The sequence below is a fragment of the Rattus rattus genome, chromosome 2, assembly GCF_011064425.1.
Source record: "Rattus rattus isolate New Zealand chromosome 2, Rrattus_CSIRO_v1, whole genome shotgun sequence".
Classification (NCBI taxonomy): Eukaryota; Metazoa; Chordata; class Mammalia; order Rodentia; family Muridae; genus Rattus; species Rattus rattus.
Genome location: NC_046155.1, coordinates 133650506 through 133678503, shown reverse-complemented (window position 1 = coordinate 133678503; position 27998 = coordinate 133650506). Strand labels below are relative to the sequence as shown.

Here is a 27998-nt window from a genome sequence, read left to right as displayed (position 1 = left end):
GACTCGAAGCGGTTGCTAAGAGACACTGTACTACGAGTGGGGCTTCTACGCCTGCTGAGGGAGGGGCCGGAGAGGCCTTCCGTGGAGTACGGTGGCCCGGAGTGGGCAGCTATGGGCGCGAGTGGCCGGGCGATGGCTGAGTGGCCGGGCCGGATGGCAGCCAGGTAACCCTGAGCCCAGGTTGAGCTGGGTAGCTGGAGAGACGTGTGGGTGGCAGGTTGAGCAGTGGGCAAAGCGACAGGGCCGAGGGCAGGCGAGGAGAGCCCCTACTGGCCGCTGCTCCTTGGCGCTTCTTGGAAGCGTGTGGTGCATCTGTCGGTCTCTGAGACCCGGTTAGCTTCCAGGCTGCCTGCGCCTCGCCCAACTTGCGAGAGAGCACGCTCTATGGGATCGCCAGGCGGGTTCTAGGGCTTTCCTGCCAGGATAGCGACCCTCGCGGTTTCTTGTGAATGAAAAGAACCGGGAAAAATGCAAAACATTGATACATTGTTTAAATACATTGATTAGTTTAGCAAGTGTTTACTGGGTTGACACTACTCTAGTTGTTGGAGAGACTTTGTGAACTTTTTTGTTGTTGTTTTTGCTTTTATCATAACAAGAGAAGACGAAACTGCAAAATGATTAGGGGAGAAAAACACAAAGTAATGGAATACGGTTTGACTAGGATGTAGTGGACTCAGATTGTTAGCGAGGTCTGTCAGAGAATGACATTTGCACATTGTGAATGACAAAAAACTAGCCCAACAAAGATCTGAGGGAAGACCTTACACAGAGTTAGTCAGAAGTGACTTTTCCACAGGAGTCACCTCTTATGTGGACAGACATAAGTTCACTAATCCCTAGGAAAGGTCAGTCAGGAATGGGGGTGTGGGACCAAAATTGAAATATCTTGAAGAGGATAGTTTTGTCAGGGACTACTGGGCCAAGCTGTCTAGTGCTGAATATATACAATGTTTCTAGGGGCTAGTAAATTCCCAGTAAAAAGGTAAAACTAGGTGAAAAAGAACTGAATTGATTTCATTAGAAAAGAGGTTAGTGAAAGCCTGGGTATCTTCTAATTGCAGAGTCTTTAGAGGCCTCAGAGAAAGCATAATTATTAGCTTGTGGGTATGAAGTAAAGAGACAGATCTTAAAGGCCCTACTAGACCATGTGTTTTTGGAGCTTGGGACATCATCCTAAGAAAACTAGAAAGATTTTTCGGAATGTGGATAGATGTATTGTGAGCCACAATACAACTACCTAGGAAGGGATCTGTTGTCTACGTCAAGGGTAGAAATGGTTCACTGTAGCTGACATGGACTCTATTCACTGAGCTGGAGGAGGGAGGGGTACAGGAAAAAGTGAGTTTGAAGGCATGAAGTGAGTTGAGTTTATGCTCAGGGATAAACGTTTATGAGTATTCCGTCTGCAGGTGGAGTTCTGGAGGAGCCATTCGGGTTCTCCCTTACAGACTCACTGTTAGTATTCAGTGGAAGCCAAACACCACATTTTGAAATGTAAATTTTTCCTGGCGTGATGAGTCCCATCACCTCTTTCTCAGAGATGCTTGGCAGTGGCAGCCAGTGCTCTGGGGTGTGCTGTTTTTCCAGTCTTTGTTGGTCTGTTGTGTTTTTACATCCCCTCATGTCTGTAGAAAGCCTCACTATGTCTCAACACATACAGCTCTGGAGTCTCACAGCATTTAATAATGGACATGAGAGATTCTGTACTTTTATAAAATAGACTTGTATTAAATGAAGTTTGCCCATCTGTAAGCTATTGTGAGTGTTGTAGACATGGTCAGTAAGTTAGATCATAATAAGTAGGTTTTCTGCTTATGGTGTGCTTATTGGAATGTAGCCCCATAAAAAAGTCAAGGAGTATCTGTACATAGCCCAGAAAGGAGCTAAACCCTAACTTACACAGAAGTAAAATGGAGGCATAAAAGTTCATGGAATTATTCTGCGAAGGGGGGTGGGGAGGGCTGAACTCTGAAAGGTCTGGACAGTGAGAGACCAGGAGAGAAAGAGGACCCAGAGAGGGTGATGGAGAAGGACTTTCTGGGCATGGAGAGGCCTTGCCAAGAGTCAGTGTGCTTTTAGAAAAGGCAGATTTGTTTTAATGGAAAAGCTGCAGACACTGCTTATATGAATCAGGCCTACATTCTCTTTAGAGAATCTGTCCCTTTGGCCAGAGGCCAACTGATAACATTTTAAGTGGGAAGAAAATATGGAACTTATAGGGAAGAGTAGGGTTGTTTTAACATGTGCATCCCAGGCATGAGGGCATCTGACCAGTATGGGTAAAGGATTAAGTTACCGTTGTCTTCAGTGAGCCCACAGGTTTCTTCCCTCTGTCAATATAAAGGTCTTCAGAAAATGCATGTTCTTAGAACATCTTTAAGCGTTTTGCACTTATTTATTTAATGTGTGTGTGTGTGGCGGGTGTGTGTGTGCATGCACCACTGTGCGTGTATGAAGGCCAGAAGATGGTGTGCATGATGTTCTCTCCTTCCACCATGGCTCCCAGGGATTGAACTCAGCCATCAAGCTCGGCAGCAGGCATCTTTCCCCACGGAGCCATCTTGCCAGCCTAGGGGAACTTCTTTAATAACTGTTTACTTAGATTAGAAAATGTGTAAGTTTAGTTTCCCTAAGAAGCACGTTGCCGTACAAGAAGTTTTCAAACACTTCTGGCTATTAATTTAGATCAAATATACGTAGAACCTAGAGCTGTGTAACTGTGTATTCAGAGGAATAGGTGTGACTTTGCAAGCAGGTTCAGAATTCTAACAACAAGTAATCAAAAACAATAAAAATCTTGCAACAAACTATTTTGAAGGATTCTACATACTTTCCAAAGCTTTTTAATCATCAGTTTTATCGTTGGTGCATCCTACCAGTTATCCTTTTATAAAATCTCGACGTTTCTCTTTAAAATGGGTGCCTGACTTATAATAAGAACCAAGTTATATCAGGGACTGGTCAATGGTATGTTTTGGTAACTTTTGATCTTTTCACTCATCAGTGATTTACTGTAAAAACAAAGGATTGTCCCAGACAGTTTGCAGAACAGAGAATTTTGCCTTTCAGTGCTTTTAAAACACCAACACACTTATGTTGGTGTGCAATTTTTGCCTAAAGTGATTATAACTGAAGTAATTTCCCATAAGGTCCTGCACAAGGTCTCCAGTGCTCTCAGGTTTTGAGGATTTCCTTGCCGTGGTGTACCACTATTTCATAATAGTGTGAGAGAAACGCGTCAGAGGCCTTTGCTTTACATCAGACCCATTCGACCAACCAGGCTAAACCACAGCAGCCATTTGTACTAAGTACTAGTTGTCAGAGTGAGCTCCATCAGGGCCCACTGTGCTCGAGCCATCCTGGAAGGATGCCTTGTCGTTCCTGGAAGGACACTGAATCAGAAGTGAGCATCCCTTTACATTCCGCTTTGGCTTTTCTGCCTGTAGAGCATAGCTCCACTATAAACTCCTTACTGTCTTTTTAAATGTCTTTATATGATGTCTGGAGTTTGGGTCAGGGATAGAGTACTTGCCTAGCATGGACAACACATTGGGCTTAATCCTGTGCACCATAGGAAAAAGAAAAAGGGAAAAGAGAATTAAATGAGGTGTTGCCTAATTTACAAGTCACTGGTTTAAAAAAATTTTGTAGATCTTTACATACCTTAAAGTGTCATGTTTTAACCATTCAGATGTAATTTATGAGTTAGTTTTAGAACATTTGTTGAGTACAAAATCAGGCAATTTCAAAGTCCACAAAGAAGGAACGGAAGAGAGAGAGGAGGAATGGAATCAGTGTATGAGGTAGGGAGAGCACAGCTTCAGAGCACACACAGCTCAGGCCAGATGCCGCCTCTGCTTCTGAGACTGGAAGGTCTGGCAGCAACTTTGTGAGGGTCACCGTGCTCTCTCCGCATGGCCAGCTCGGCCATCTTCCAGTTAAAACTCCACATCTGAGCTCCAACCATGTAGAGATAACAGGAAGAACATCAGATAGCCAGAGTTTCACAGGGTGTGCTAGTGGAGCTCCCTGGCTTGCTTTATTGACTTGGCTATCAGATTTTATTTCTTAAATTGGAATTCTCTGACTTGAAAGCAGTTTAGATTGTGGGGCTCTGGAGCAGTTGGAGGTCGAGTTGTCTTTGGTCTGCTTTTGTTGTGTTGGGGAGCAAACCCTTGGACTCATACTTGTTAGGTATGAATTGTGTCACCAAGCTACACCCCAGCCTTAGACCAGAGAACATTACTTATTTATTTTAGAAATATTTTTTAAAAAATTGCTTAAATGACTAAAGGCTAAATGTTACAAAGGGGAAAAATATTAGTGCTCTATTACAAAGAGTAAATTTGAATTAACCAATCCCATGCTTATTCTCAGCTAAGCATCTATACAAATATCTGTATGTGAGGATAAGGGCAGTGTTTGCATACAAATGCAAAGATTCTGACCCCAAACATCAGACTATGAATAATTTAAAAATTTAAAAATAGTAAATCTATTTCAACCAAACACTGATTTATTTTCATGATTTTTTTTTATTTTACCATAGTATGGTTGTTTTTAGTTAAAAAAAAAACAAAACTTTTTTATATTTATTTACTTTGTGTATGCATGCATATGGAGGTCAGAGGCCAACTTTAAACAGCTGGGTCCCTCTTTCCCCCTGGTATGTCTCGGGGATAAACTCAGGTATTAGCCTTTGGAGGAAAGTACCTTCACCTACTCAGCTCTCTTGCCAGCCCGTTTTAATTTCTTTTAATACAAGAGATGCTGTTACTGTAATACATTAGCTTATTACAACACTTTATAGCATCAGTGAGGGCAAAATATTTTAATATTGATTATTTTCTGCATTTTAAACTTTCAAGATTCTTTTAAACAAAATAGCCACATATATTTAAGTTTTATTTGAGAAATAAAATGAATGTCCTTTCTAGTTCCTAGTAGTAAGCCCTATTATTTTTTAATGTGTGATATTCTTGCACAGGATCATATTGGACCCAGTTCTTAAATAACTGGATGGGTCCCTCGTACAAGGTAAACAGCCTTCCTGGGAGCACCTTTACCTCACCGATGTGGAAGTCACACCTTTGAGATGTTTTCTTACTTTGATGGAAAAAGTAGGTAGTCAGGGTTTCAGCACAGTACTTTTTCTTCTAAGATCTGTTTTCTGTCTTGTGGGAATGAGTGTCTGCATGTATGTCTGTGCACCACATGTGTGCTGGTGCCTGAGGAGGTCACAGTTCCCAGTCACGGCTCCAGTTACCCGGGAACTGGAGTTACAGAGAGCTGTGAGCTGCCACATGGGTACTGAATTTAGGTTGTCCACAAGAGCATCAAGTGTGCTTAACCCCTGCGCCATCTCTTCAGCCTGGACCACTAAATGGCTTTAGTAAGAGGAACTCGGTTCCTCCTTTCATCATTCACAGTCTTCAGAAGAGACTTTCTTCTGAGAAGCGGACAGTCCAGGGACATGGGAGGACCACAGTGCTCTTCAGGAGGCAACGTCTCCTATGCAGGTGTGTAAAGAGTTCCTTAGCTGTGTTGACAGTAAGCTGGCTTTCCTATTTCTGTAGCCAATCTAGCTGTTGCTTTGAAATCTTGTTTCTGTGACTGTTCAGACCACCACCTGTCGTGTATTACTCAAAGTCAATTTAAAGGAGATCACATATTTTTAAAGTTGTTTGTAATCAATGACTTCACTGGGGATAGCATGTCTACATAGCAACCAAGTCAGGCATGTTGTTCTCCCTGCAAACTGTTAGCTGAAGTAGGGAGGCAACCCCAGGATTTTCCTTTAGCAGATAAGACACAAGTCCACTGCACTGATCTCCAGTTCCTGCTGAACAAAACCTGGGCTGTTGTTTCTTGGTCCTGAGAAATCTCATCATGATATATATCTTAATGATGGGCTTTCTGTCCTTGAAGCAGTGGTCACAGGAACCAACAGCTTTGTTTGACTATCGTGGTGTATTCTGTCAGGTGGCCTGCAGAAGCCAGTTTGGGGGTGTGTGTGTGTGTGTGTGTGTGTGTGTGTGTGTGTGTGTGTGTGTGTGTGTATGTATGTATGTATGTGTGTGTGTACATGGGCGCATGTGCACATGCACGCATGTGAGCAACATACTATTTGGTTTACTCATTTAAGAAAATGAGTCCTAAAGTAACATTTTCCCCACTGGTTAAATTCACACGTAAATCTTAATATGGAAATCCCAACCCCAAATGTAGCAACTATGATTTGGTTGGTCTCTATAGAATCTGGGTCTTGGGAATTTTTCCTAGTAATTTGTGGTGTCTTCTCTGTATGACCACTGCTCTGTAAGCCATTATCTGTCCTCTGAAGCAGTTAATAGTAAACACTAGCTTGTGCTCTGGGTGATAAAAGGTACTGTTCTAGATGGGACTGTGTAGAAACCTGGGACTGATGAATCAGGCCACATTAGACACAGATGTCTCTCAGTGACATCCTTGTAGCCATAGTCCAGCTGGCAGAAAGAGGGATCAGGATGAGTAGACAAACCGCGTTGTAGATGCTGGTCTCACTGGCCCAGCGAACAGGATGCTGAGGTAAGGGACCCTTATAGGACATAGGGTGTTAAAGAGCAGGGAATCTTTCCCATAAAGATTGATTTCTGGAGGGCTGCTTAATCACTTCAGCAACTAAGAGTAGAAGACCTCCACTTTTAATATTAATAAAATGTTCCACTTCTAGAAAATGCTTAGCTCAGTGTGATATGAAGCCAGAGAACTCAGCTTTCTCACAGTAAAATCAAATAGGTTGCCCAGAAAGTTTTAGTGTCATCTTTGATCTAAGTCTTTGATCTAAGAATCAGAACCTGTGGCGAAGGAGTGAGCATGTTGCTCACATTCTAGCAAGCCTTCCAGGGAATTCTGATGCTAGGATCTGAGAACATTGTCTAGATCATATTCAAGATTCTTCTGGCCTTAAGATGAGGGGTGGTGGTCCTGGGGCTAGAATCCTGGATCTCACATGGGGTTGCAGCTCAGGGTCTCATGCACACCAGACAAATGCTCTCTCTCTCTGAGCTATGTTCTGGCTCAAAAACTGTTCCGATGCCCATTTTAAATCTGTGAGGTGCATTAGAAAAGTTTGGCTTTGGAGAGGTCCAACGATGGCTCTCCAGGAAAGCTAAAGTAGTAAATGCTGCAGGCCTCCTGACTCAGCTCTTAAGAACCACACAGCCATCCGGGGCTCTCGCATAGGGACGGGAATCCTGAGAGTCAGTGTAGCCTCTGGACCTTGTCAGTCCAACTCACGAGGGCTCCTTTCCACAGTGGGCTTAAAATAAAGGAACAGTCAGGAGCTAACTGTCAGTCCCCCTGGCCATACTACCTATGGACTTCAGTTTTTGAAATGACTGTCCTCCAGATCAAGAGAGCAGTAGTTCTGTTTTCAGTGTCCCCCAAGTCCAGTTATAGGCAGTGTGGTGGGCACACAGATTTTTGACAGTTTTGAATGATATGTTCTACTTGGCAAGAGTTGTAACAGACCAGTGAAGTTCTTGTGAGTTGGGAGAAAGTTTTAATCAACGTGGGCTTTAGCATTTTAGCATGCAGGATCAGCTGTAACAGGAGGGTACTGGGGCTGCCCTGGCATAGGCATGGTCTATGACTGCTCTCGGGTACTAGTTCTATTTGTCACATTATCTGTCCTTGGTCCCTGAGGCCTCACCCTAATGGTAAATATCATAAAGGAAAGGCTATACCTAATAAGTGGGACAAAGGGATTGGGGTCTGTCTGGTTTATGAAGTTTTTGTCATATATTCAAGGAAGCTTGGCTGGCAAAATGGACTTTGAGAATGGCAAGGCCTTTGAGACTCTCTCCATCCAATGTACTCATGGCCTATCGGGAATGAAGAAAGGCTGAGTTCTTGGTGGGCCTGTTTTACTTCTTTCTACTCGGTGTACTTAATAGGCTTCTTTGTGGCCAGCTTCTTCATACCTTCTATTAAGCATGGACACAGGTAATTAGGATAATTATCTTATCTTGATAAGTTCAGTTAGGGTCTGTTTGGAATCTACATCTTCCCTGGGAATGGCTTCCATGGTGTCTTAGTTTGGTTTCTATTGCTGTGAAAGCACCACAACCAAAAGCAACTTGGGGAGGAAAGGGTTTATTTCAGACTCTTATACCTCGCAGTCTATCATGACAGGATGGCAGGACAGGAACCTGGAGGTGGGAATTAAAGCAGAGACCACAAGGAATGCTGCTTCCTGGCTTGCTTCCCATGGACAGCTCAACCTGCTTCCTTTTACACTCCAGGACCACCTTCCCAGGGTGGCCTCGTCCATACTGAGCTGAGCTCTCCCCTATCAATCAATCACAATAGTACTCCACAGACTTGCCTACAGGCCACCCTTATAGAGGTAATTTCTTAATTGAAACTCCCTTTTTCCCTGATGACTCTAGCTTATGCTGAGTTGGCAGAGAATCTAACCAGTGCAAGGGTTATAGGTATGAGCCTCAGGAGCAAATTCCTCATGTAGAGGAGGCAGTTTATATATTACACGAAATTCTTTAATGAAGTATAGAGGTCTTGATTAAAAGAATTGTTTAGTTCCTGTGTGGGTAAGGTCAGGCATGGAAATGGGAACACGGGCTCTGATGGTTCCCAGTTCTCTGTTGGCTACCTCACAGAAAGGATATAGGCCTTCTCTGCCCAGTATTATCTAAAGGGATTCCTCAAGTAGGAGGGAGACCTAAGGATGTAGGGAGAGCCTCTTGTGAAGGTGGTTTTGGAGAGTGATCAGTAGGGTGAGGTGTGACATCTCCTGGTCTTCTGAGAACCCCAAACCTGGTCAGACGTCCACAGTAGGTTTTTCACATGCGTGAAGCTGGGGAAGGGTGGCCATGGGGACATGAAATCATTTCCAAAGACTATAAGAGAACAGGGCAAACTAGAGAGCAGTACTGCAGTCAGGGTACTGATTAGGAAAGGGCCTTGCCTTTCTGACTCCAGACCAAGCCATGAGACAAAAGGACACAGATATTTTCAGAGTCTAGGGATCAAAATTTTCTCCAGCTTTTTTCAAATGAACCTTACTCCCCACACATGAGGGTAAGTCTGAAGGGAAAGGAGGTGACTGTCTCATGCTGAAACTGGAGATCAGTTCTCCAGTCTCTAACAAACATCCTTTTAGGAGACAAAGGACCCTAGGTTCAAGGCACTTGATGCATGACTTTCAAAAAGGGATTGCTCACCAAAGTGACCACAAAAGCCATTAAAGCAGCTGCAGTCTCCTCCTTCCCTTGGCTACCACAGTAGAATGTCCCACAGAGCTGTCAAAAATGGTGACTCCTATCAAAAATGGCCACACCACAGAATCTCCTCAGCCTGCAACCCTCACAAGAGTTGCAAGTGCACCGCCTTTCCTGCCCTTCAAGAGCTGTCCATGGTGTCAGCACCTATCCTGCCTCAGCCTACAGCTTTCCTGAGACACCATTGCAGGAGCTGTCCCTACAGAGTCTGTCCACAGTGGCAGCACCTCCGTTCCAGCCTCTCCCCCCTCCCCCATCACCAATAGCCTCACAGAGATGGCTCCTCAGCAAAAGCTGGCTGCAGCTGGGAAGGGCTTCCCCTCTTAACCCATGGGCCTAATGCAGGGAAAAGGGGGTTTAAAAAAGAACACCAATCCTTGAGCCTCCCCAAGGTCAGGACTTGAAATCCCACCAATCCTAACTCTGGAAATCTCTGCCCTGAGAGACTCCACCCACTCAGAAATTCTATATAAGCACTGCCTTTCGGGCTCCCTGGTATCTGATCCCAGGAGCAGAGGGCAGCCAACCCTGGGTTCACCCCTATACATCCTGGACCTTCCAATAAAACGTTCATGAGATTTCCCACCTGGCGTGACTCATGGAAAGAAGAAGAGAAGCAATGGAGAGAAGACGAGAAGGAGCAGGCTGAGGCCCCTGAGCTCAGCTCAGCTGGGGATACCCTGTGCTGAGGAGGCTTCTTCTCAGAGCTTTGTGGTTCCTGTGCTCCAGTGTCTAGGGAATGCCTTCCACAGGGACACTGTCCCACCTCAGAGCTATGTAGTTCCTGGGCCTCATGTCTCAGGATGCCCTTCCACTAGGACACCTCCCTTCCAAGCTGTTTGGTTCCTGGGCTTCCGAGTCCCAGGTATGCTTCCATATAGACAGAAATACTTAGTGTCCACAAGAGACCTAAGGTGCAGATGTCAAAGAGAGCACTTAACTTAGTAAAAGGATGTCTTGACACTAGAACCAACAACAGCTATAGGTCAGAAGCCCAGGAATCTGAGGTCTGATGTCAGGGAGAATCCTCAGATGAATGCAGTCATTCTCAGGGGAGGATATAGTCAGAAAAGATGGGAAGAAACTGCAGGGCCTTGAGAGGTAGTCACCACAATGTGTACAGAGAACTGGGAGTGAGGAGAGGCAGGAAATAGCCCTCTCTTCCTCACAAACTAAGCAGCCGGCCACCGTCCCAGCCCTTGGATCCCACCAGAGTTTTCCTTAGTTGGAGACGAACTCTGGCTCCCCACCACTGTAGGGCTATGGAGTTTGAGAGAAGGGGGGCCTTTGTTCCACTAGGAACTGGTTCCAGCCAGGAATCTTTACCTCTCCTCATTCTTCAGTGGAGTAGTTCAAAGGCCCTGGGTCAGAGACAGAACTCCCAGAGGAAGTCTAGCCTCTCACCCCCAAGGACAGAGGTGAGCATGTCCTGAAGCAAGGAGACCTGGCCCTACTGGGGAGTTGTCCCAAGTAGAGGCTTCCAGTTGTCTCCAAGCTCTTACGTAACATGCCAAGGGTCATTAGAGATGGAGACTGGGAGTTGATGTGCCCCAGAGTCCATGCAGACAGATGTGGTGTGGGTCAATTCAATGGTGGTAAAAAGAATTCACCACTTAGTATCAGAATAAAAAAGATAACAAACACTTGAAGGGAGCAGTGGGCTGGGCAAGGACAGAACTGTGCAGAAAGAGGATGAAATATGGTATATAAATGAAGGCAGTTCTGATTCGTTGGCCGGACCTGCCTAATTCTGATAAGCCATTCCTCCTTGCTTAGGCCCCACAGTTTATGATGTGCAGTGGGTTAGGAACCAGAATCCTGGAGGACAACCTTTGTTTGGAGTGCTTCAGGTTCTGCATTGAGTGTCACTGACAGCATCCGAACTGTGTAGCTGCTTGGGCTGTAATTAAAGTTGAACCATTGTTGACTTAAGCTGAGGCTCAGCCCTGAATCTCTTGGCAAACTCTAGCAGCCAGTTTGTATAAAGAAAGTCGGTCTTTTATTTTTAATAGTATTCCTGTGGAAATAGACATGGGGCCGTTCTTTGATAATTCTGAGACTAAGTTGTGGTTAAAAAAAGGTGGCGCAACCAGGTCCCGTGCATACTGCTCCTCGCTTCTCTCTGACCCGTGGTCACTCTCTTGCTAGTTCTGGCTCTGTCGGGCCTTAGGAACTAGTGCTAATTTATCTCAGTGGCTCACGCTGGCCCCCATGGCACTCTCTAACCTGGGCGGTCTGAGACTTCGCTTTCACTCACAGTTCCCTTGGTGGGTTGTTACTACGCCAGGCATACGCATCCCAATTCTGTGGCAGGCTTGGTGCATCCTGCCACTGCACCTTCCCTTGAACTCAATTAAATCGCCACATGAATGGACACACCACACAATAACCCCTGATTCAATTGATAAGATATAATTTGCCCATCTAGACAGCACAAAGTCCCGTACACATTTACCCCTTAAAAATAGTCATAACAACCTGTATCTATGTGCAGAGAAGAATCCTAACATCTGCCGCCATGTTCTCCCAGCTCCTCCTCCACGCTCCGGCTCCTTCTCCTCTTTCTAAAACTTTTCTCCCGCCCAGCCTTCCTTCTCATCCAATGACAGGCCTCATTCTATCCTGTACCTGCCTTCCTGCATAAAGACATCGACCTACACTAAGTGAACGATCACATTTTCTAACAAAGGCTTCAGAGTTCTGTCATGCCCTAGGAAAACTTGGGTTTTGGCATCAGAGTCGTCTATAGCCAAGGCTGACCTCAAACTCACAGCGTACCAAAGATGATCCTTGTGTAATTGTTATTATTAAAATATTTATTTGAGACAAGGTCTGACTGTGTAAAAAGCCCAGGCTGACCTTGAACAATTTTTTACAAATTCATTTGCTGTGTGTACACTCTTGCACATGTGCTAATCAAAGGAAACTGATAGGAGTTGGGTCTTTTTCACTGTGTGGGCTCCAGGGTCAGACTCAAGCCATTGGGCCTTGATTGGCTAAACCATCATCTTACTCCTCTCCCTCCTGTGCCTGTCTATGCCTTCACCAGGCCCCAAGCACTAGGATTGCAAGCATGAACCACCATGCTCATTTTCTTGGTTCATTTTATTTATTGATTTATTTACTTTTGAGAGAGGGTTGCACTATGTAGCCCTAGCTGGTCTAAAACTCACTTGTGTAGAGAGCCTAGGCAGGCCTCAAACTCACAGAGATCTGTCTTCTTCTTCCCTCCAAATTCTAGGAAAAAAGCATGCACTGCTATGCCCAGCTAGTTTCTAGAAATATTTTAATTGTGCGTTCTCATACAGCTCTGTCCAGTTTTTGGTGTAGAGACTTTAAGAATCAGGGTTTTGGTGTAATTGGGCATGATAATGTAATCTTCTACCCCAGCATCAGGAGCTTTAACAAGAGAACCATGAGTTCAAGGCTGTCCTGAGCTATAAAATGAAATTCTACCGACCCCAAAGATGTGGATGAAAGGTGTGTGTGTGTGTGTGTGTGTGTGTGTGTGTGTGTGGACTGAAGGACTATAACCCCTCACAAAATTGAGACGCTTTGTTTTGTTTATTTTTGTAGTTCTGAAAGTCGATACCAGGCAAGAATTCTACCATTGAGCTTCATCTCCAATCTTCCTCCCCTCCTGCTTTTGATGCAGGGCCACCCTAAGTTTCCCAGATAGGCCTTGAACTCCACCTTCCTGCCTCAGCCTTCTCAGTAGCTGGGACTATAGACATGTCTGTTTAATTCAGCTAAAACTACTGTTTTTTGTTTTTTTTTTAACATATATTTTTCTTTGAGTCACAAGCAGTTTAAGGAGAGACGTAGCAAGACACTGTGTAGCTTTTTTCTGATTTCTCCCAAGCGCAGAATCTTGCTTATTAACACAGCATAGGATCTTAATTGATACAACTTACCTGCCGCCCTCAAGATTTCTCTTTTTGTCTGTATGCATTTATCTGAATGTCTAGTTCTGTGGGATTTTTGTTAGCACTGGCCTGCCTCCTGTTTTCCTTCATAGCCCTACCCACTGAGGAGGTGGAGCCCTCAGCCAGAGGCTGTCTCCATCTGTAGCACATTGCCTTTGCTCCTCAGGAACAGAAACAGTACACAGCTCCTAGCATATCCCTTGGAGAGCCATCTAAGGCAGCTCAGGTAGGGACAGGGGGTTTGTTAATGATGAAAAGTATTTCATGGTGTGACTCCACCACTTTGTTTCCACACACCCAGTGAAGGACATCTTGTGCAAGTTTTTGTGTGAGCAACTTTATTTTTCTGGCGTGAACACCAGTTTCCCAGTGGCTGGGTCATCTGGTAACTAGATGTTCAGCTTTTAAGGAACTGCCAGATCAACCTTCAGAAGAGTTGTCTAACAGGATCTAGTGTCTGCACGTCTTTCCCACCATTCGGTGCCTCTGGTTGTTACTGCAGCTATTCTGAGAGTGGTTTCTTTATAGTTATTTTTGTTGTTCTTTTCATGTTTGTTTCCTGATATGGTGGAATAGTCACTTGCCAATGATCGCTGAGTATAAAGGATACTGAAAAATGATAGCCTCATTTTTATGAGCTATAGAGGCCTCAACTGTTTTGGAACACTATCTTACCTTGGATGGCATTTTCCTGTAATTGCTGACCTAAATGCAGTTGGGCGCTTTGTCCCAAAGCAAAGGTTTCTCTCTTCAGTGAACACACTCTCAGAGACTCAGGTTAAAAGGTCAGGTAAAATCGCTATGGGTGACAACCATGCTGACCCAAAAAGAGGCATTGGTGGGCACTGTGTTCTCCAAGGGAGCCTTTCCAATGCTACCGGAAGCTTCTTGCTCAGGGATAATCCTCTTTCTGGTCAGCTTGCAACCTTAGTTTGTAAATAAGCAAAACCAGTCTCTCTGCCATATGCATGGGATTCCTCAGGACTGTCTTCCACTTCTGTCTGGCTCTTCTCAGTCTGCGTCACAACCGTATTTTTTCTTCTCTGTTCTGCAGAAAGAGCCCAGTGCGGGTCAGTCAATGAGAGGGTCGAGGAAGCAAATGATTGCAGAGGACAGACATACACTGCAGTTCACAGTGATCCTAATGCAGCAAATCCCAGCTCTATACACATGACTTGGTGACACCTTGGGGACCATGGGCAGCAACCCCAATATGACACCGTTCTGTGACTCACAACAGTTCTGTGAGGTGTTCTTCAGGTACAAAGTCAGCTCCTTTCTGCACCCTCCTTCCTGTATCCAAACTGACTTGTTCCTTTGGCCTCACAGATCCCAAGATAGGTGAGCTCCAGTGAATTTCTGATTCCCATTTGCTGGGTAAGGTAAGGCTGCTAGGGACCACCTTCTGTTTCTGGGTAACTGGTAACACCCAATGCCAGTTTCTTTGAGGACAGTTAGTTATGAACTGACATCAGAAAGTCAGCTCTCGGATCATCAGAGCCATCTGGTTGCATTTGAAGAATGGACATTCCAAGTAGAATGTTATCGAATTATAATCAGTCCTGATTTTTGTGTTTTTATGGTATAACTCTTTGGACCTGTGGTGGTTTGAATATGCTTGGCCCAGGGAGTGGCACTATTAGGAGGCATAGCCTTGTTTGGAGGAAGTGTGTCTCTGTGGGCATGGACTCGTAGCTGCCTGGAGGTCAGTCTTCTTTTGGCTGCCTTCGGATCAAGATGTAGAACTCTCAGTTCCTCCTGCACCAGGCCTGCCTGCACACTGTCGTGCTTCCCACCATGATGATAGTGGACTGAACCTCTGAAACTGTAAGCCAGCCCCAATTGAAGTTGTCCTTTATAAGAGTTTCCTTGGTCAGGGTGTCTCTTCACAGCAATGGAGCCCTAACTAAGACAAGTACCTTTGCTTATTCTCTTTCTTTCTTTCCTCCTCTACCAGGGATTGAATCTAGAACCTCATGCATTGTTGGTCATGGTCTCTACCACAGAGCAGTCTTCTCAGCTTCTTCATATGATTTTTTAGAAAGCGAATATTTTAATTCTGTTTGAGTCTAGTGTTTCAAATTTTGCTTTATGCACCATGTTTCTTTCTATAAGAGGTTGTTGGAAGGTGCTTTTATGTACTATGTATTCTTTTACAAGAGGTCAAGGCTTTGAATTACATTTTTTTTTCTAAAAGGATAATTTTTTACACCAGAAAAAGTGTAAGAATGTCAGTGCACATCATGTAACGATTAATTTCAGGTTTTATGCCCATGTCCTGATTACACATCTCCAATATTCTTTTTCCAGAGTGGGTGGCCTCCCTTGTGGACCTGTATAGGTGTTTCACAGCCTCACATACAGAGGCTGCCATACTAGACAGCTAGCTTTGACCACATTTTGACAGGCATGGCTTTGGAATGAACATCTCTTTCCAGGCCAGCATGGTATTTCAGTTTTCAGTGAACAAACCCAGGAGCAACCACTTGGGCAGCACATTGTGATTCCCTAGTCTGCGTTTTCACGACTTCTTTTCCTGGGGCAAGGCAGGAAATTTTTCTTCACTAGTTTTCAGTTTCAATGCAGTGGTTTTTGTTTGTTTTGATCACAATGAATCATGTTTGAAATGCAAGTAAAGTTTTATGCTAGGCCCCAGTAGAGGCACCCCAGCACTCACTGTCCCTTGGTCAGTTCTTTCCTGCTGGGCCCTGAGTATTTGTTATATCTTCCTTTTGTTTTGCTATTTCCTGTTTGTAAAAGGCCCATCTGAATATGCTGGGGAGAGAACCTAGGAAGACCCCATTCATACGTAGCAAACACTTTATTCCTGAGCTCCATGTTTCACCCAGATATGTATTGTTGCTATCTGTATGTACTTGTATGTGTTCATGTACATTCATACTACACATGGGTCTCAGAGAACAACCTGTGGGAGTCACTCTCTTTCTACCTGGAGGACCAGAGACTGAAGTCTACCATGAGGCTTGGCAGTAGACACCTGTGACAAATGACACCAGTGCGTTGAACGAATGTGCCCACCATTCTAACAGATGCTTAAATACTTCATTTAAACTGTACAACATTTTAGTATGATTTCTTAGAACCATTTCTACCAAAGAGGCTGGGTCCTACCATGAGAAGGAAATATGCTGCCTCCCACCCACCCCCTTTCTGATATTCACTGGCATTGACTGACCTAGTCACCGAGAGGATAGTTGTAAAGAATGACCAAGGGCCCAGTAGAGGTTTCCTTCTCACTTAGTAAAGTTTGATGTGATAGGAAACAGGTTCGAAGTATTTCTATTGCTATAAATAACATTGAAATAAAAATGCATTTGTTGTTTAAGGTTTCTAATGATAAAAGATGAGCATATGATAATAGTTAAAGCCTAAAATAGTCTAAGTATCAGTACTACTAAGAGAAAAGAGCTATGAAAAGGGATTTCAACTTTGAAATATAATATGAAGGGCAATTTCTGACATATAACTGGAGAAATATGCCAACAGCTTATTTTACACAGGCCATTGCAGTAAAGAATGTTCTTTAATGGGAACCTCTCAAAGAGGTTGGCCAAGAAAGAAGGGGTGATGGGACCCTGTGGTCCTGGCTGATTTTGAGACCGAGGAATGAAGATAAAAATCAAAGCCAGCCTGTGCGACGTAACAAAGATTCCATCTCCAAAGGAGGGAGAAGGACATAGATGGTGGAGGTCAGTCCACCTGGACACACAGACACAAGAGAGCCCCTCTCGTTAGTTATGAGTTAACTTTACACAGAGGGTTACAGAGCTTCTCAGCCATTGCCGCCTTTGTGGGTACAGAAAAGTTCAGCCGTGTCAAATGGAACTCAGCTACCACACTCTAGCTTATTAAATTCTGTGGAATACACACCACCGCTTGAAGATAGTGTGCAGAGGTTGGAACGATTGGTTAGTAATTAAGAATGCTTGCTCCTCTTTCAGTGGCAGTTACAACTGGTTGTGACTTCACCTCCAGGGAATCCGATGCCCTCTTCTGGCATCTGCTGTTACTATATAATATATAATCTGCAATTATATAGTATAAAAACACAAACACTCACATACACATAAATAATGATAAAAATGATCTTAAAATAGCATTCAGAGAAGTCAACCAAAAGTTTAATTTAAATTTAATTGCTTGTAAATTTAAAATAGATAATATTGTTAACACTTAGCTGCCCTATCTTAGTTCTCTTCTGTAAAACAGTGTCTGGTGAAGTGTCCACAGTTGAAATTCCTTAAGTGCTAACTGGGAAGAAGCAAGCCATGATAGTCTGAGCTAGGGGGTTATAGCACACACCTCTAACCCCAGAACTCCGAGGAAATGGCAGGTGTGTCTCTGTGAGTTGAGACCAGCCTGGTCTACATAGTCGAACTCTGCGGCAGAAAAAATAAAGCAAGCAAGCAAACTAAAAACAAAAGAAAAACAATCAAACTAACAAAAGAATGAGAAAGGTATGCTTACGGTCCACAACATACATGCAGGCAAAGCGCCCATACACATAAATGTTATAAAGAGGATAACAAAGTCAGGACCCGTGAATAAGCCACACTGTAGTGGGAGACCCAGTGTGAATGCTAGCCTCATAACCTTTCCTCTGAGGAGGAGAGTTAGGAGCTAGGTATGAGCAGAAGAGACGGAGAAGAGGAGTCTATGGGTTTGTTTTTAAGGAGTGTATTTTAAGAAGATAGAATTGGGGGCTTTGGAGATGGCTCAGCAGGGACTGGAGAGATGACCCAGCACTGGCTGCACTTCCAGAGAATCTGGGTTTGATTCCCAGCACCCACCTGGCAACTGTCTACTTACTTTTCTATTGTTATAAAAAGACACTATGACCAAGGCAGCTTATAAAAACACATTTAATTTGGGAACTCATGATTCCAAAAGGTTAGAGTCATGACTGTCATGCTAGGGAACATGGCGGCAGGCAGGAGCAGTAGCTGAGACCTCGAGGCAGAGAGAGAAGGCTAACTGACAGTGGCATGGACTTCTGAAACCTCAAAGCCCACCCCCAGTGACATGCCTCCTTTAAGTCCACTCCTCCCAATCCTTCCCATACAGTTCCACCAGCTGCTGACCAAGCATGCAAATATATGAGTCTTTGGGTGCCTTTCTCATTCAAAGCACCATGGCATATAGCATCCATTTGTAACTTCAGTTTCAGGGGATCTGATACTCTTTTCTGACCTCTATGAGCACGAAGCATGCAAATGGTACATGAGCATACATACAAAAAAGCACCCATACACATAAAATAACATTTATTAAAGAAGAAGACGGAGCGAGGACTGTATAAAATGCATATTGGTTGTTTTTTGGCTTTTTACAAACAACTCATGAACTGTTGAGGGAATCAGGCAGCTGTCACAACCCATTTAAAGTGAGAGAACTAAGAACTTCTGTGGAAAATGGGAGTGTTAAAACAAGTTTACAAAAAGAAGCAAAAACCAAAAAAACAAAAATACTCTTTTCCCCACTGGGGAGAGGATCCTTTGCTTGTCTATACATAAGGTGTATGTGTGAGTGTGTGTGAGTGTGTGTGAGTGTGTGTGTGTGTGAGAGAGAGAGAGAGTGTATATGTGTGTGTGTGTGTGTGTGTGTGTGTGTGTGTGTGTGTGTGTATGTGTGTGTGAGTGTGTGTGTGTGTGTGTGAGTATGTGTATGTGTGTGTGTGTGTGTGTGTGTGTGTGTGTGAGAGAGAGAGAGAGAGAGAGAGAGAGAGAGAGAGAGAGAGAGAGAGAGAGTATGTGTATGTGTGTGAGTGTGTGGGGGGTTTAAGGTAGCCCAGTAGATTCCCAGAGGCCCCATATTCCTTTGGAAGAATTTCTGTCCGTGCTTTTGCTTATACCAGTGCCAGCATGCTTCCTCTGGCATCGACTGATTGCTCATCTTCTCTGTTTTAAAAGCCGTGTGTGACTAAATGTGTCATGTGCATCTCACCCCTGGTCTTGATATGGCAGAGAATTCTGGAACAGCCTGAATGTCTAAATTTATATCCAGCTACAAGTACAACCTGCTCATTTAGGGTTGCTTTCCTCTCCCTTCTTAACTTTCTTGTGATAGCACCAAAAATTTACCTAGTTACAGAGGTGGTGACCAAGGATTGTAACCTTATATGTTATATAAGATTATATTATATAATTTTAAGTTGGAACCTTATAGTCAGTATCTGTATAGCAATATACCTTCAGGTTTTAATCTATAAATGGGAGGTGAAAGTTAAAATATTTCATGTACCCCAATGGATTTAAACTGGGACATCTAACAATGTCTGCAGACATTTCTAGTCAGCAGAATCTGGTGGGTAATGCTGGGGAGACTGGGTAATGACTGGGAAAGAGTAAAGGTTTGAGAGGAGATGGGTGAGGGCAGGGGCTGCTTACCAGCCTGGAGGGTGCTTGCAGCTCCCCCTAGGAAGGATCTGGCTCCACTTTGAACAGTAGCAAGGCCAAGGACTTGGGCAGCCCACAGAGTGGAGTGTTACAGGAAAGCTGGTGTTTCTAACCTGGGCCTGCTGTTGTCAGCCCATGATCACAGATACCTGGTTGTCTGACCAAGGAGGATCACAGGTTCAAGGGCTTCCTGAACTACAGAGTAAGATCAAGGCTAGCCTACAACTGTAGGCAGCTTACAGAGTTCCCATCTCCAAATAGAACTTAAAAGACAAGTCTAAGGATAAAGCTCAGAAGTAGAGTGCTTGCCTAGTATTCCTAAGCACACTCATGCACGAACACAAACACACTCACACACTTGCACACACACACACACACCCCAAACAAAAGTGAAATAACACTATAGTTTTATGTTCTTATATTTGCATATAAAACATACATTTCATCATTGCTATTTTAAAGTGTTATAATTTTCATTTGAAGAGTCCAGCAACTAATGTTATCTCTAATTTGAGACTACCTAAGTGAACACAGTTTTGTTTCACTTGTACAACTTTAACATTCATAATTATAAATAACCTTTTGTTTCAGGCTTCACTGAGGAAACAGATTAAAGATTCATTGTATTTCTAAGCCTTCAATATTTATACCTTGTGACTGTTGACCCTCTTATGAGATACATTGTGGAAATCAAAATGGAAAGTGTCCAAGAAATTTTGGATCAATTATACAGGAAAGTACTTCTTGGAGCCACGCTTGAAGATGACCTCCATGGTTACATCTTTTACCTCAACCCAGATCTCTCAGAGCAAGCTGGCTGTACAGCCTCCTCTGTAGCTCGGTCTGATGTCAGTGATGTGCTGGACGGCATGGCAGGCCAGCACGGGGTGACCATCCTTCCTGAAGCACAGGAGTGTTCCAGGAGACAGCTTCAGATGAGCAGGGCCTGGGAAGTGAAGCTCCTTCAGTTAACAGTGATTGACATGATACTGAGCCGCGTGCTGTCTGCTGAAACCAAGAGCCATGCAAAGGCTGGATACAAAGAGCTCACTGAAGTCCTTTTGCAGTCCATTGAACTGGATTCCAAATTGGTAAGCTACTTTTTAAAAAGGTTTAGATACTAAGTAAAGTTGTTAAGGCTTCAGCAGTGTGACGAACTGTGATTGTTTTTACTGTAGATCCACGTACTCCAGAATTCCGATAAGTTGTTGTCCTACCTGGCTGCCAAGTGCCTGGCCTCGCTCCTGTATTTCCAGCTGAGAGAGAAGGTCAGAGAAGCCAGCGCCTTAATTATCTCTCTTAGTGTTTTAAAGCTCGAACATTTGGCTTAATAAGATACTCGCACCCATAATAACATGTAAATCTAAAAATATACGAATGAAATAAGATCCTACCCCCCAAAAAATAAAGAAGAAAATGCTTACAGAGGTCACCTGAGACCACTTCATGCACTTGCACACACACGTATACCTGTGCTTACAAACACACACAGATCCAAGCTTCTATTGTCTTTCTGCTACAATTGCTTCTTTCTTTAAGTAATAATTTTGAATATGCAAGATTTTTATGGTAGAATATTTAGACAGTAGAATTGAATATAAAGAAAAGAAAGACATATTATTATATTATTAATAAATGATGCGTGGATATTTTCATAGTTCTTTTCGATCCTTCACTTCTATCCTGTGTAGCCTTTCCTGCCTTAAAGAATATTAGAATATTTTCCTTCTTTGTTTTGCCAAATATTAGCATACTTTTTTCAAGCAAACAGACATTTTGTATATTGTGTGATCGTTTTTTATTACGAACAAGATAATCATAACTACACTTTTTTCCTTGTTTGTAGAAAATGTTAAGTAATTCCTGGGTCACGTTTTGCCAGAAGCATCTCTCTGAGTCCTCTGAGGGTGGTGAAGCAGCGCATTGCCTCTGTGTCCTTGCAGCTGTGATGAAGGAGATCTTTAAAGATGCACATTCACAGAGAGCAGGTAGAGATGACCTCCACAAACGATCCTGCCTCTCAGGGGCTTGCCTTTATAATGTATGTTGTACCTCATCTCTCTTGGAGTATGACGAAATCCACGGTCCTGCCCCTGATGTTATTATTGACCATAACCTTGGAGTGGTGTGTAGTATATGTGTTGGGTGTGTGAACATATGCTCGAGAACATGTGTGTGCTTGTAGAGGCCAGAAGTCAGTCTTGGGTGTCTTCCTCAGTCACTTTCCAGCTTACCTGTTGAGCTAAGATCTCTAACTGAGCCTAGAGCTCATGAGCTGGCCTAGGATGCCTGCCGGTGAGCTCCATTACCTCCCAGCACGGCGCTACAGCCGTACATCACCACACCTGGCTTTTACATGGCTGCTAGCGAGCCTAATTCAGTACTTCATGCTTATGCAGCAAGCACTCTACCAAGCAAACTCTCCTTCGAGCACTGAAGATAACCTTTGTAAAAGAAGTTAAAACGTAGTCATTCACTAGCTCTTGTCTAGTCTGACCACATTCATAGAGCATGCATTAACTTTACATAATTAGCTGTTAATCTGTGTATCTTCACTTGGTCTTATTAGAGTAACTGTTCTTAAACCTATTGTCTTATCTTATAAAATGATACATATACAAATTATTGTAAAATTTTAAGAAAACTTTTATTTTTCCTGTTGCTTATAACTCCTGTTTCATAATTACAGAAAGTCTAAAGCAGCTCTTGACTCCTTTTGACAATACTTTTGAAGCGTTCTACAATTCCTTATTTTCTCAGCATTTTGGAAACTTCAAGAACCCCTCTAACATAATCAGCAGCCTGATGTGCTTTCTGGAGTTGCTCGAGCTTCTCGTAGCCTCCAGAATCCACCTGAAACTGCACCTTAGGAGCCAGAGGATGTTATTTTTGAAACCCCATGCTCTAGATATTCTTGCCTGGCCTATTCCGGCTTTTATAAAAAGGAAATTGGTTATACTCATCAAAAAGTGCCTTCTCTGTAAAGTGGGTGAAGACTTCTGCCGTGAATCTGTGCCCACCCTGATGTCACCAGACCATCTTCTGGACAGTGACATGCTCGCTTTAGCTGATGCAATTCTGCACGCTATACATTTGGGGTTGTGGAAGGCACTGACTGTTCCCGGAAAGCCTTCCTGCTTTGGAGGGGATGAAGTGCAACCTGGATGCAGACTCAGGGCTGGTCCTGATCACGTGACCCTGAGAGCAGCAAGCTTAATTACAGTGAAATCCTTAGAAATCAAGTTCCAGAATTGTACCTCAGCAACTGAAATGAAAGGTAATTCTCTAGACTTATTTTTTATTCAAAATTCTATACAATTAATTTTTCACCAAAGAAGAGTGACTCCTGACTATTGAGTACTAGGCCAGTATCATTTCAGTAATTTAGCTGTGTTGTCCTGATTAAACTTAGTAAAGTGGACTGGAATTTTAAGAAGCATGTCACCTTTTTTATACAATTAATATGCATTAGATAATGAATACAAAAATAGTTGCTTTTTGAAGCACTACTGAGCAAATAAATGGAAGTCAGTTCATATAGAATTATATTTATTCATCAAAGCAGACTGACTCTTCATGTGCATTACTAATAATCAAGTTATGCTGACAGTATCTTGGAAGTTCTTTTAATAAAGGAATTGTCGCACAAACAATTCCTTGAAGGTGACAGGCCAGGTTGAGAGTACCCGGAAGAGCGATTTTCAGTGTGGTGTTGTAGAGGACTTGTCTTCCACTGCACAGGGAAAATGAAAGTGGTGGCTGGAGGTTACCCTGGAGAGATTCCTCAGTTGGGGTGACCTCTCTGGATGATCCAGGAGTCTGTTTTAATTAGCGCAATTACAGTTTATAACACTAGGTGGCATCTGTTACATAATTCAGAGGTTTGAGCTGCAGTTAAACACCCAGAAGTCTAGTTTTTGCCTTACTTGTACTTTCTTTTGGTTCTTTAAAAAGCAAAAGGAACGAAGATTTTTAGCTTATTTTGAAGCTATTTCTTTTTATGACTTAGCAGTCTATAGTTAAGAGAGCTGTGGTCACCAAGAAAGAGGCCATTGTGCACTCTTGTGCACAATGTTTCATAACGTGCTGTCATCATGAGATCACATAGTTGTCTCTTAGACAAACTGTAACTAGATTTTGGCCGGTAGATGTCCCGACCATACACTTTAAACTGGTGCCCTTCCGTAAGTCACCTCTCCTGCCCTCAGTTCTTCATTTGTGGAACAGATGATCCTGTGTCTGGGGCCCTCTGGGGGTGCGGATTACAGTGATGCAGCACAGGTTTGCATACAGACAAGTGGTGTTTGTGTGTTTATACGCTTGACCTGAAATGCCTGTCACTCATAGCTGACCTGCAGAAGTTCCTGCCCGAGTTCCTGGCCTTCTTAAAGCCTCAGCTTCAGCCCTCTCTTCAGTTACACAACCCGTGTGAGTGGCTGTCCAGGGTCTTCATAGAGCAGGACGATGACATGCTGGAGGCCGCCAAAGCATCCCTGAGCATCTACCTCCACTTGACCAGGTTTGTGTGTTTCTAGTAACCTGGACTGCCTAGATAGAAGCTGAATTAAGCTTCTCTCTGGTGTGCTCTGCCTTGCCAAAGGGAATGCAGATATAAAGAAGCAAAGGAGCCTCTCCAGACTTACACTGCATGCAGGGACAGCCAGGCTGCTCCCCCTGGAGGCACAGCTGGACACTTCCACCCAGCTGTGCTTCTGCTCTACCCTTGCGGCCCTGTGGGATGCTTCTGAAGCTGACAGCCCTGACCCTCCCATTGTTCCTGCTCTGCTTCATTAAAACCCTCAAGTACCAGCTCCATTTCCCTCTCCCTTGGCCTGGGAGAAGGGCTTTCTCACTAATGATGGTAATGCAGCCTGTGCTTGCTATGTTAGGACCAGCTGCAATGGTTCTCTGTCTATCCGTGACAGTCCTCTCTCTCTCTCTCTCTCTCTCTCTCTCTCTCTCTCTCTCTCTCTCTCTCTCTCTCTCTCTCTCTTCTCTTCTAGAAGCATATCAACCATTATTTTCCCTGTTATGCTCAGGCCTAGCCACCAGCAGCTAGCTTCGGGCTTCCTTTTTATCAGTCATGGAATTGTCATCTTTCTTAGCTGTAGAGATGTCTCTGGGAGGATCTGATTAACTGTGGATCATGAGGCCATGTTTTCATTGGTCAGTCTGAGCTCTCATATCTGCCCCAATGAGATAGTTTGGTGTTCCATTTTAAGCATGGACTAAATCACCGTGGAGGGGGGTTTCTGATGTACAAGAAAGGACAGAAAGCTTATGTGCAGATAGAAACTAAAACTGGTCAGTGGGGAGCAGATTCAATTTTGATTTGATGGATTTGGTGGTAAGCAGATTCAGTTTTGATTTTGCCTTTTAAAGTGATATGCAAGTGTGAGAACATATTTGTAAAAACCTGTCAGCCTCATCCCCCCTTGTCTGCCTTTTCAGAGAATGGGACACTTCTGCAAGTCTGACCCCAGAAAAGGAAGCATGGTTCCACTCCACACATGGACATGGCTACAACCCTCACTGTATTTTCTTATTCTTCTTAAAGAATATAGCGTTTGATTCTACAGTTCTTCTTGACTTCTTGATATCCTCAGAAACCTGTTTCCTTGAATACTTTGTTAAATATTTAAAACTACTGCAGAAAGACTGGGGCCACTTTCTGTCCACCTGCCAGTTCTTTGCTGCAGCGGAATCACAGTGCGGAGTAAGTGTTCATGATCCTTTCCCCTTACCTGCCCATGGCACAAGCACCAGCTACACAGCACCTCATGCTCCTGTTGGAGAAAATGCTTGCCCCTGGATCCCCTGGGCTGCTGATGCCTCCTCTGAACCCCAGAGCCAGCCCAAGGAAACTCACCCAGTGCCAACTAATGGCCCACCTTCCCGGACACCACAGAGTCTGGTAGATTATGACAGCTCTGAACCCTCTGATGAGGAAGCCACAGATGAGCCTTTAGCAGACAGCAAACAGACATCTTTATGTCAAGAAATGCCTGGGGAAATCCAGGGTCTGCCTAGGACGTGCAATGGAAAGGAACGTAGCTGGGAGCCTCAGGCGAGGCCTCTGCTCGCTGCAGAGCCCAGCTCTCCCTTCTCTGACGACGGTGGAGTTGCTCCAGATGGGACTGTCTGGGAGGCAGGATTGTTTCTTCGTACAGTGAGATGCCTTGAGGAGCTACAGGGAGCTATTTACCGTTTGCAGGAGAAAAATCTCTTTCCGTATAACCCAGCGGCACTTCTGAAGTTGTTGAAAGGCGTGGAGGCCAAGTGTGATAACATGTGAGCCCTGGGTAACATAGCAACATTTGTCCTCAGGTTTGTTTCTCTTTATATAAATTGCCTATCTAAGATAAATAAAAACAAAATCTGCAAAAATGGTTTTCTGAGTCTTTACTTTATGGAGCAGCCTACTGTCTAAGAAAGGTGCATCCTGTGACAGATCAGCTGGCCCAGCTGTGCTACAGCTGAGCATTTATGCTAAGTCAGGCTACATGGAATTCGCCGTGATAAATGACTGTAATTCTGTAGCCTAAACTAAGTAAGACTTATCTGAGCTCAAGGGGCCAGAAGCTTAAAATCAAGATGTGTAATGTCCTGGGACACCGCCCACCCTACCCACTAGGCCACCTCCATTTCCACATGCGGTGCACCATTTGCTACAGTGGTTACTTCTCTTTTGTTTTTGAGTGTAACTTTCCAGCTGGAGTAACATTGTCTCATTGTAGTTTTTATTTGCCTTGCCTGATCCAAGGCATCTGATACTCATCCCTCTGAGTTGTCTGACTGCCCAAAGGACCAGCTTCAAGTTGAGGAAGAAACCCTGTCTTAAGGCAGAAAATGGAAGAGTGATGGAGGAAGCTGCCCGATGGCCTGCTCTGCCTCCACATGCTCGCACTCTCTCTTTCTCCCCCCTCCCCCAAACACACACGAGAAGCAAGCATGGGATTGCCTGTAGTAATCAAAACACCTTGATACTTCGGGAGAAAAGTTAGTATTAGAAACCAGAAGGGTAGTAGTCAAATAGAAGTGTGCAAGTCAGAAAGTTTGGGAGACATGTTGGTAAGGATATGCACTGGAGGTGTGTACTTGAATGTTTAAGAACTTTAATTTTATTTTATTTTTTTGTCTTAGTTCTAGGCCTTGAAATGTTGAGGAAAGCTTTGCGTTGCTGGGCTTGGTGTCCATTCCTGCCTCCTTTATCTTTGCCATTTGTTTGTCTTCAAACGCCTGTGTGCAGCCCTCTTGCCTCAGCTTCTCTAGGAGCTGGGGCTACAGACAAGTACTACTCTGCTTAACCCTTTTGTAATTAATAAAGCATATCAAAGAATGTATAATTAATGTGGGGCTGGAGAGATGGCTCAGTGATTAAAAGCACTGGCCTCTCTTGCAGAGGACCTGGGTTCAGTTCTCAGTACCCACATGGCCACTAACTGCTATCTGCAACTCCAATTTCAGGGGAGTTGACACCTCACCCAGATGTTCATGCAGGTGAAACACCGATGTACTGAAATAAAAGCAAATGAAATTTTAAACCAAGGATTATACATTGCAAAAGACTAGACATATTTCATTGGAATATTACAGACCCATAAAAAAGAATGCATTGGGTTGGGGATTTAGCTCAGTGGTAGCTTGCCTAGCAAGCACAAGGCCCTGGGTTCAGTCCCCAGCTCGAAAAAAAAAAAAAAAAAAAAAAAAAAAAAATGCATTGTATCCATGTAGATATGAAGCTTCCCCGTCAAAACCTGAAAAGAATATACTGGGCCTCCATTTGTTTAAGGAAAGTATTAGGGCAGGAGCAACAGACATTTACATCCTCATGTATTTAAATATATGATTGCCTTTTGGTATCCAAAGGCATGATCTCCAGGACCCTCTGCTCCCCCAACCATGAAACCAAAATCCATTAGCAGTCCCTTCATAAAGCAGCATGCTATCTTTGTACAATCTACATACAGCCACCTAGATTTACTTACACTCACACAAGACAAGTTCTTGTTGCACTGTGACATTTAAATTTTCTTACTCACTTTATATCCCAATCATAGCCTCTCCCTCCTCTCCTCCCAGTGGCACCCTAACAAGTCCCTCCCCGATTCCCCCCTCACCTCCTCAGGGAAGGGAGCCTCCCTGGGTACCACCACACCCTGGGACATCTAGTCCCAGCAGGACTGGGTACATCCTCTCCCACTGAGGCCCAACCAGGCAGTCCAGTTAGGGGAAGGAGATCTGATGGCAGGGAACAGACCAAGACAGGCCCTGCTCCAGTTGTTAAGGGATCCACATGAAATCCAAGAGGCAGGCACACTTGCTACAAATGTGTAAGGGTCTTAGGTCCAGGCCCTGAAAGCTTTCTGGTT

The 27998-nt window shown here is 44.0% G+C and overlaps 1 protein-coding gene across 2 annotated transcripts; it reads left to right on the top strand.

Moving 5' to 3' along the window:
• Positions 1–37: 37 nt before the first annotated feature.
• Positions 38–26016, top strand: Lins1 (lines homolog 1). Of its 2 annotated transcripts, XM_032893441.1 has the most exons (8): positions 38–164; positions 14265–14470; positions 20218–20717; positions 20805–20894; positions 21473–21614; positions 22316–22903; positions 23974–24145; positions 25078–26016. In XM_032893441.1, the coding sequence occupies exons 3-8, from the start codon at positions 20298–20300 to the stop codon at positions 25919–25921; spliced, it is 2256 nt and encodes a 751-aa protein (XP_032749332.1). In that variant the 5' UTR covers positions 38–164; positions 14265–14470; positions 20218–20297; the 3' UTR covers positions 25922–26016. The 2 variants fall into 2 exon arrangements, with proteins under 2 accessions (XP_032749332.1, XP_032749331.1); XM_032893440.1 differs by lacking the exons at positions 38–164; positions 14265–14470; positions 20218–20717; positions 20805–20894 and having other exon boundaries at positions 21479–21614; positions 22387–22903.
• The last annotated feature ends 1982 nt before the right edge of the window (positions 26017–27998 follow it).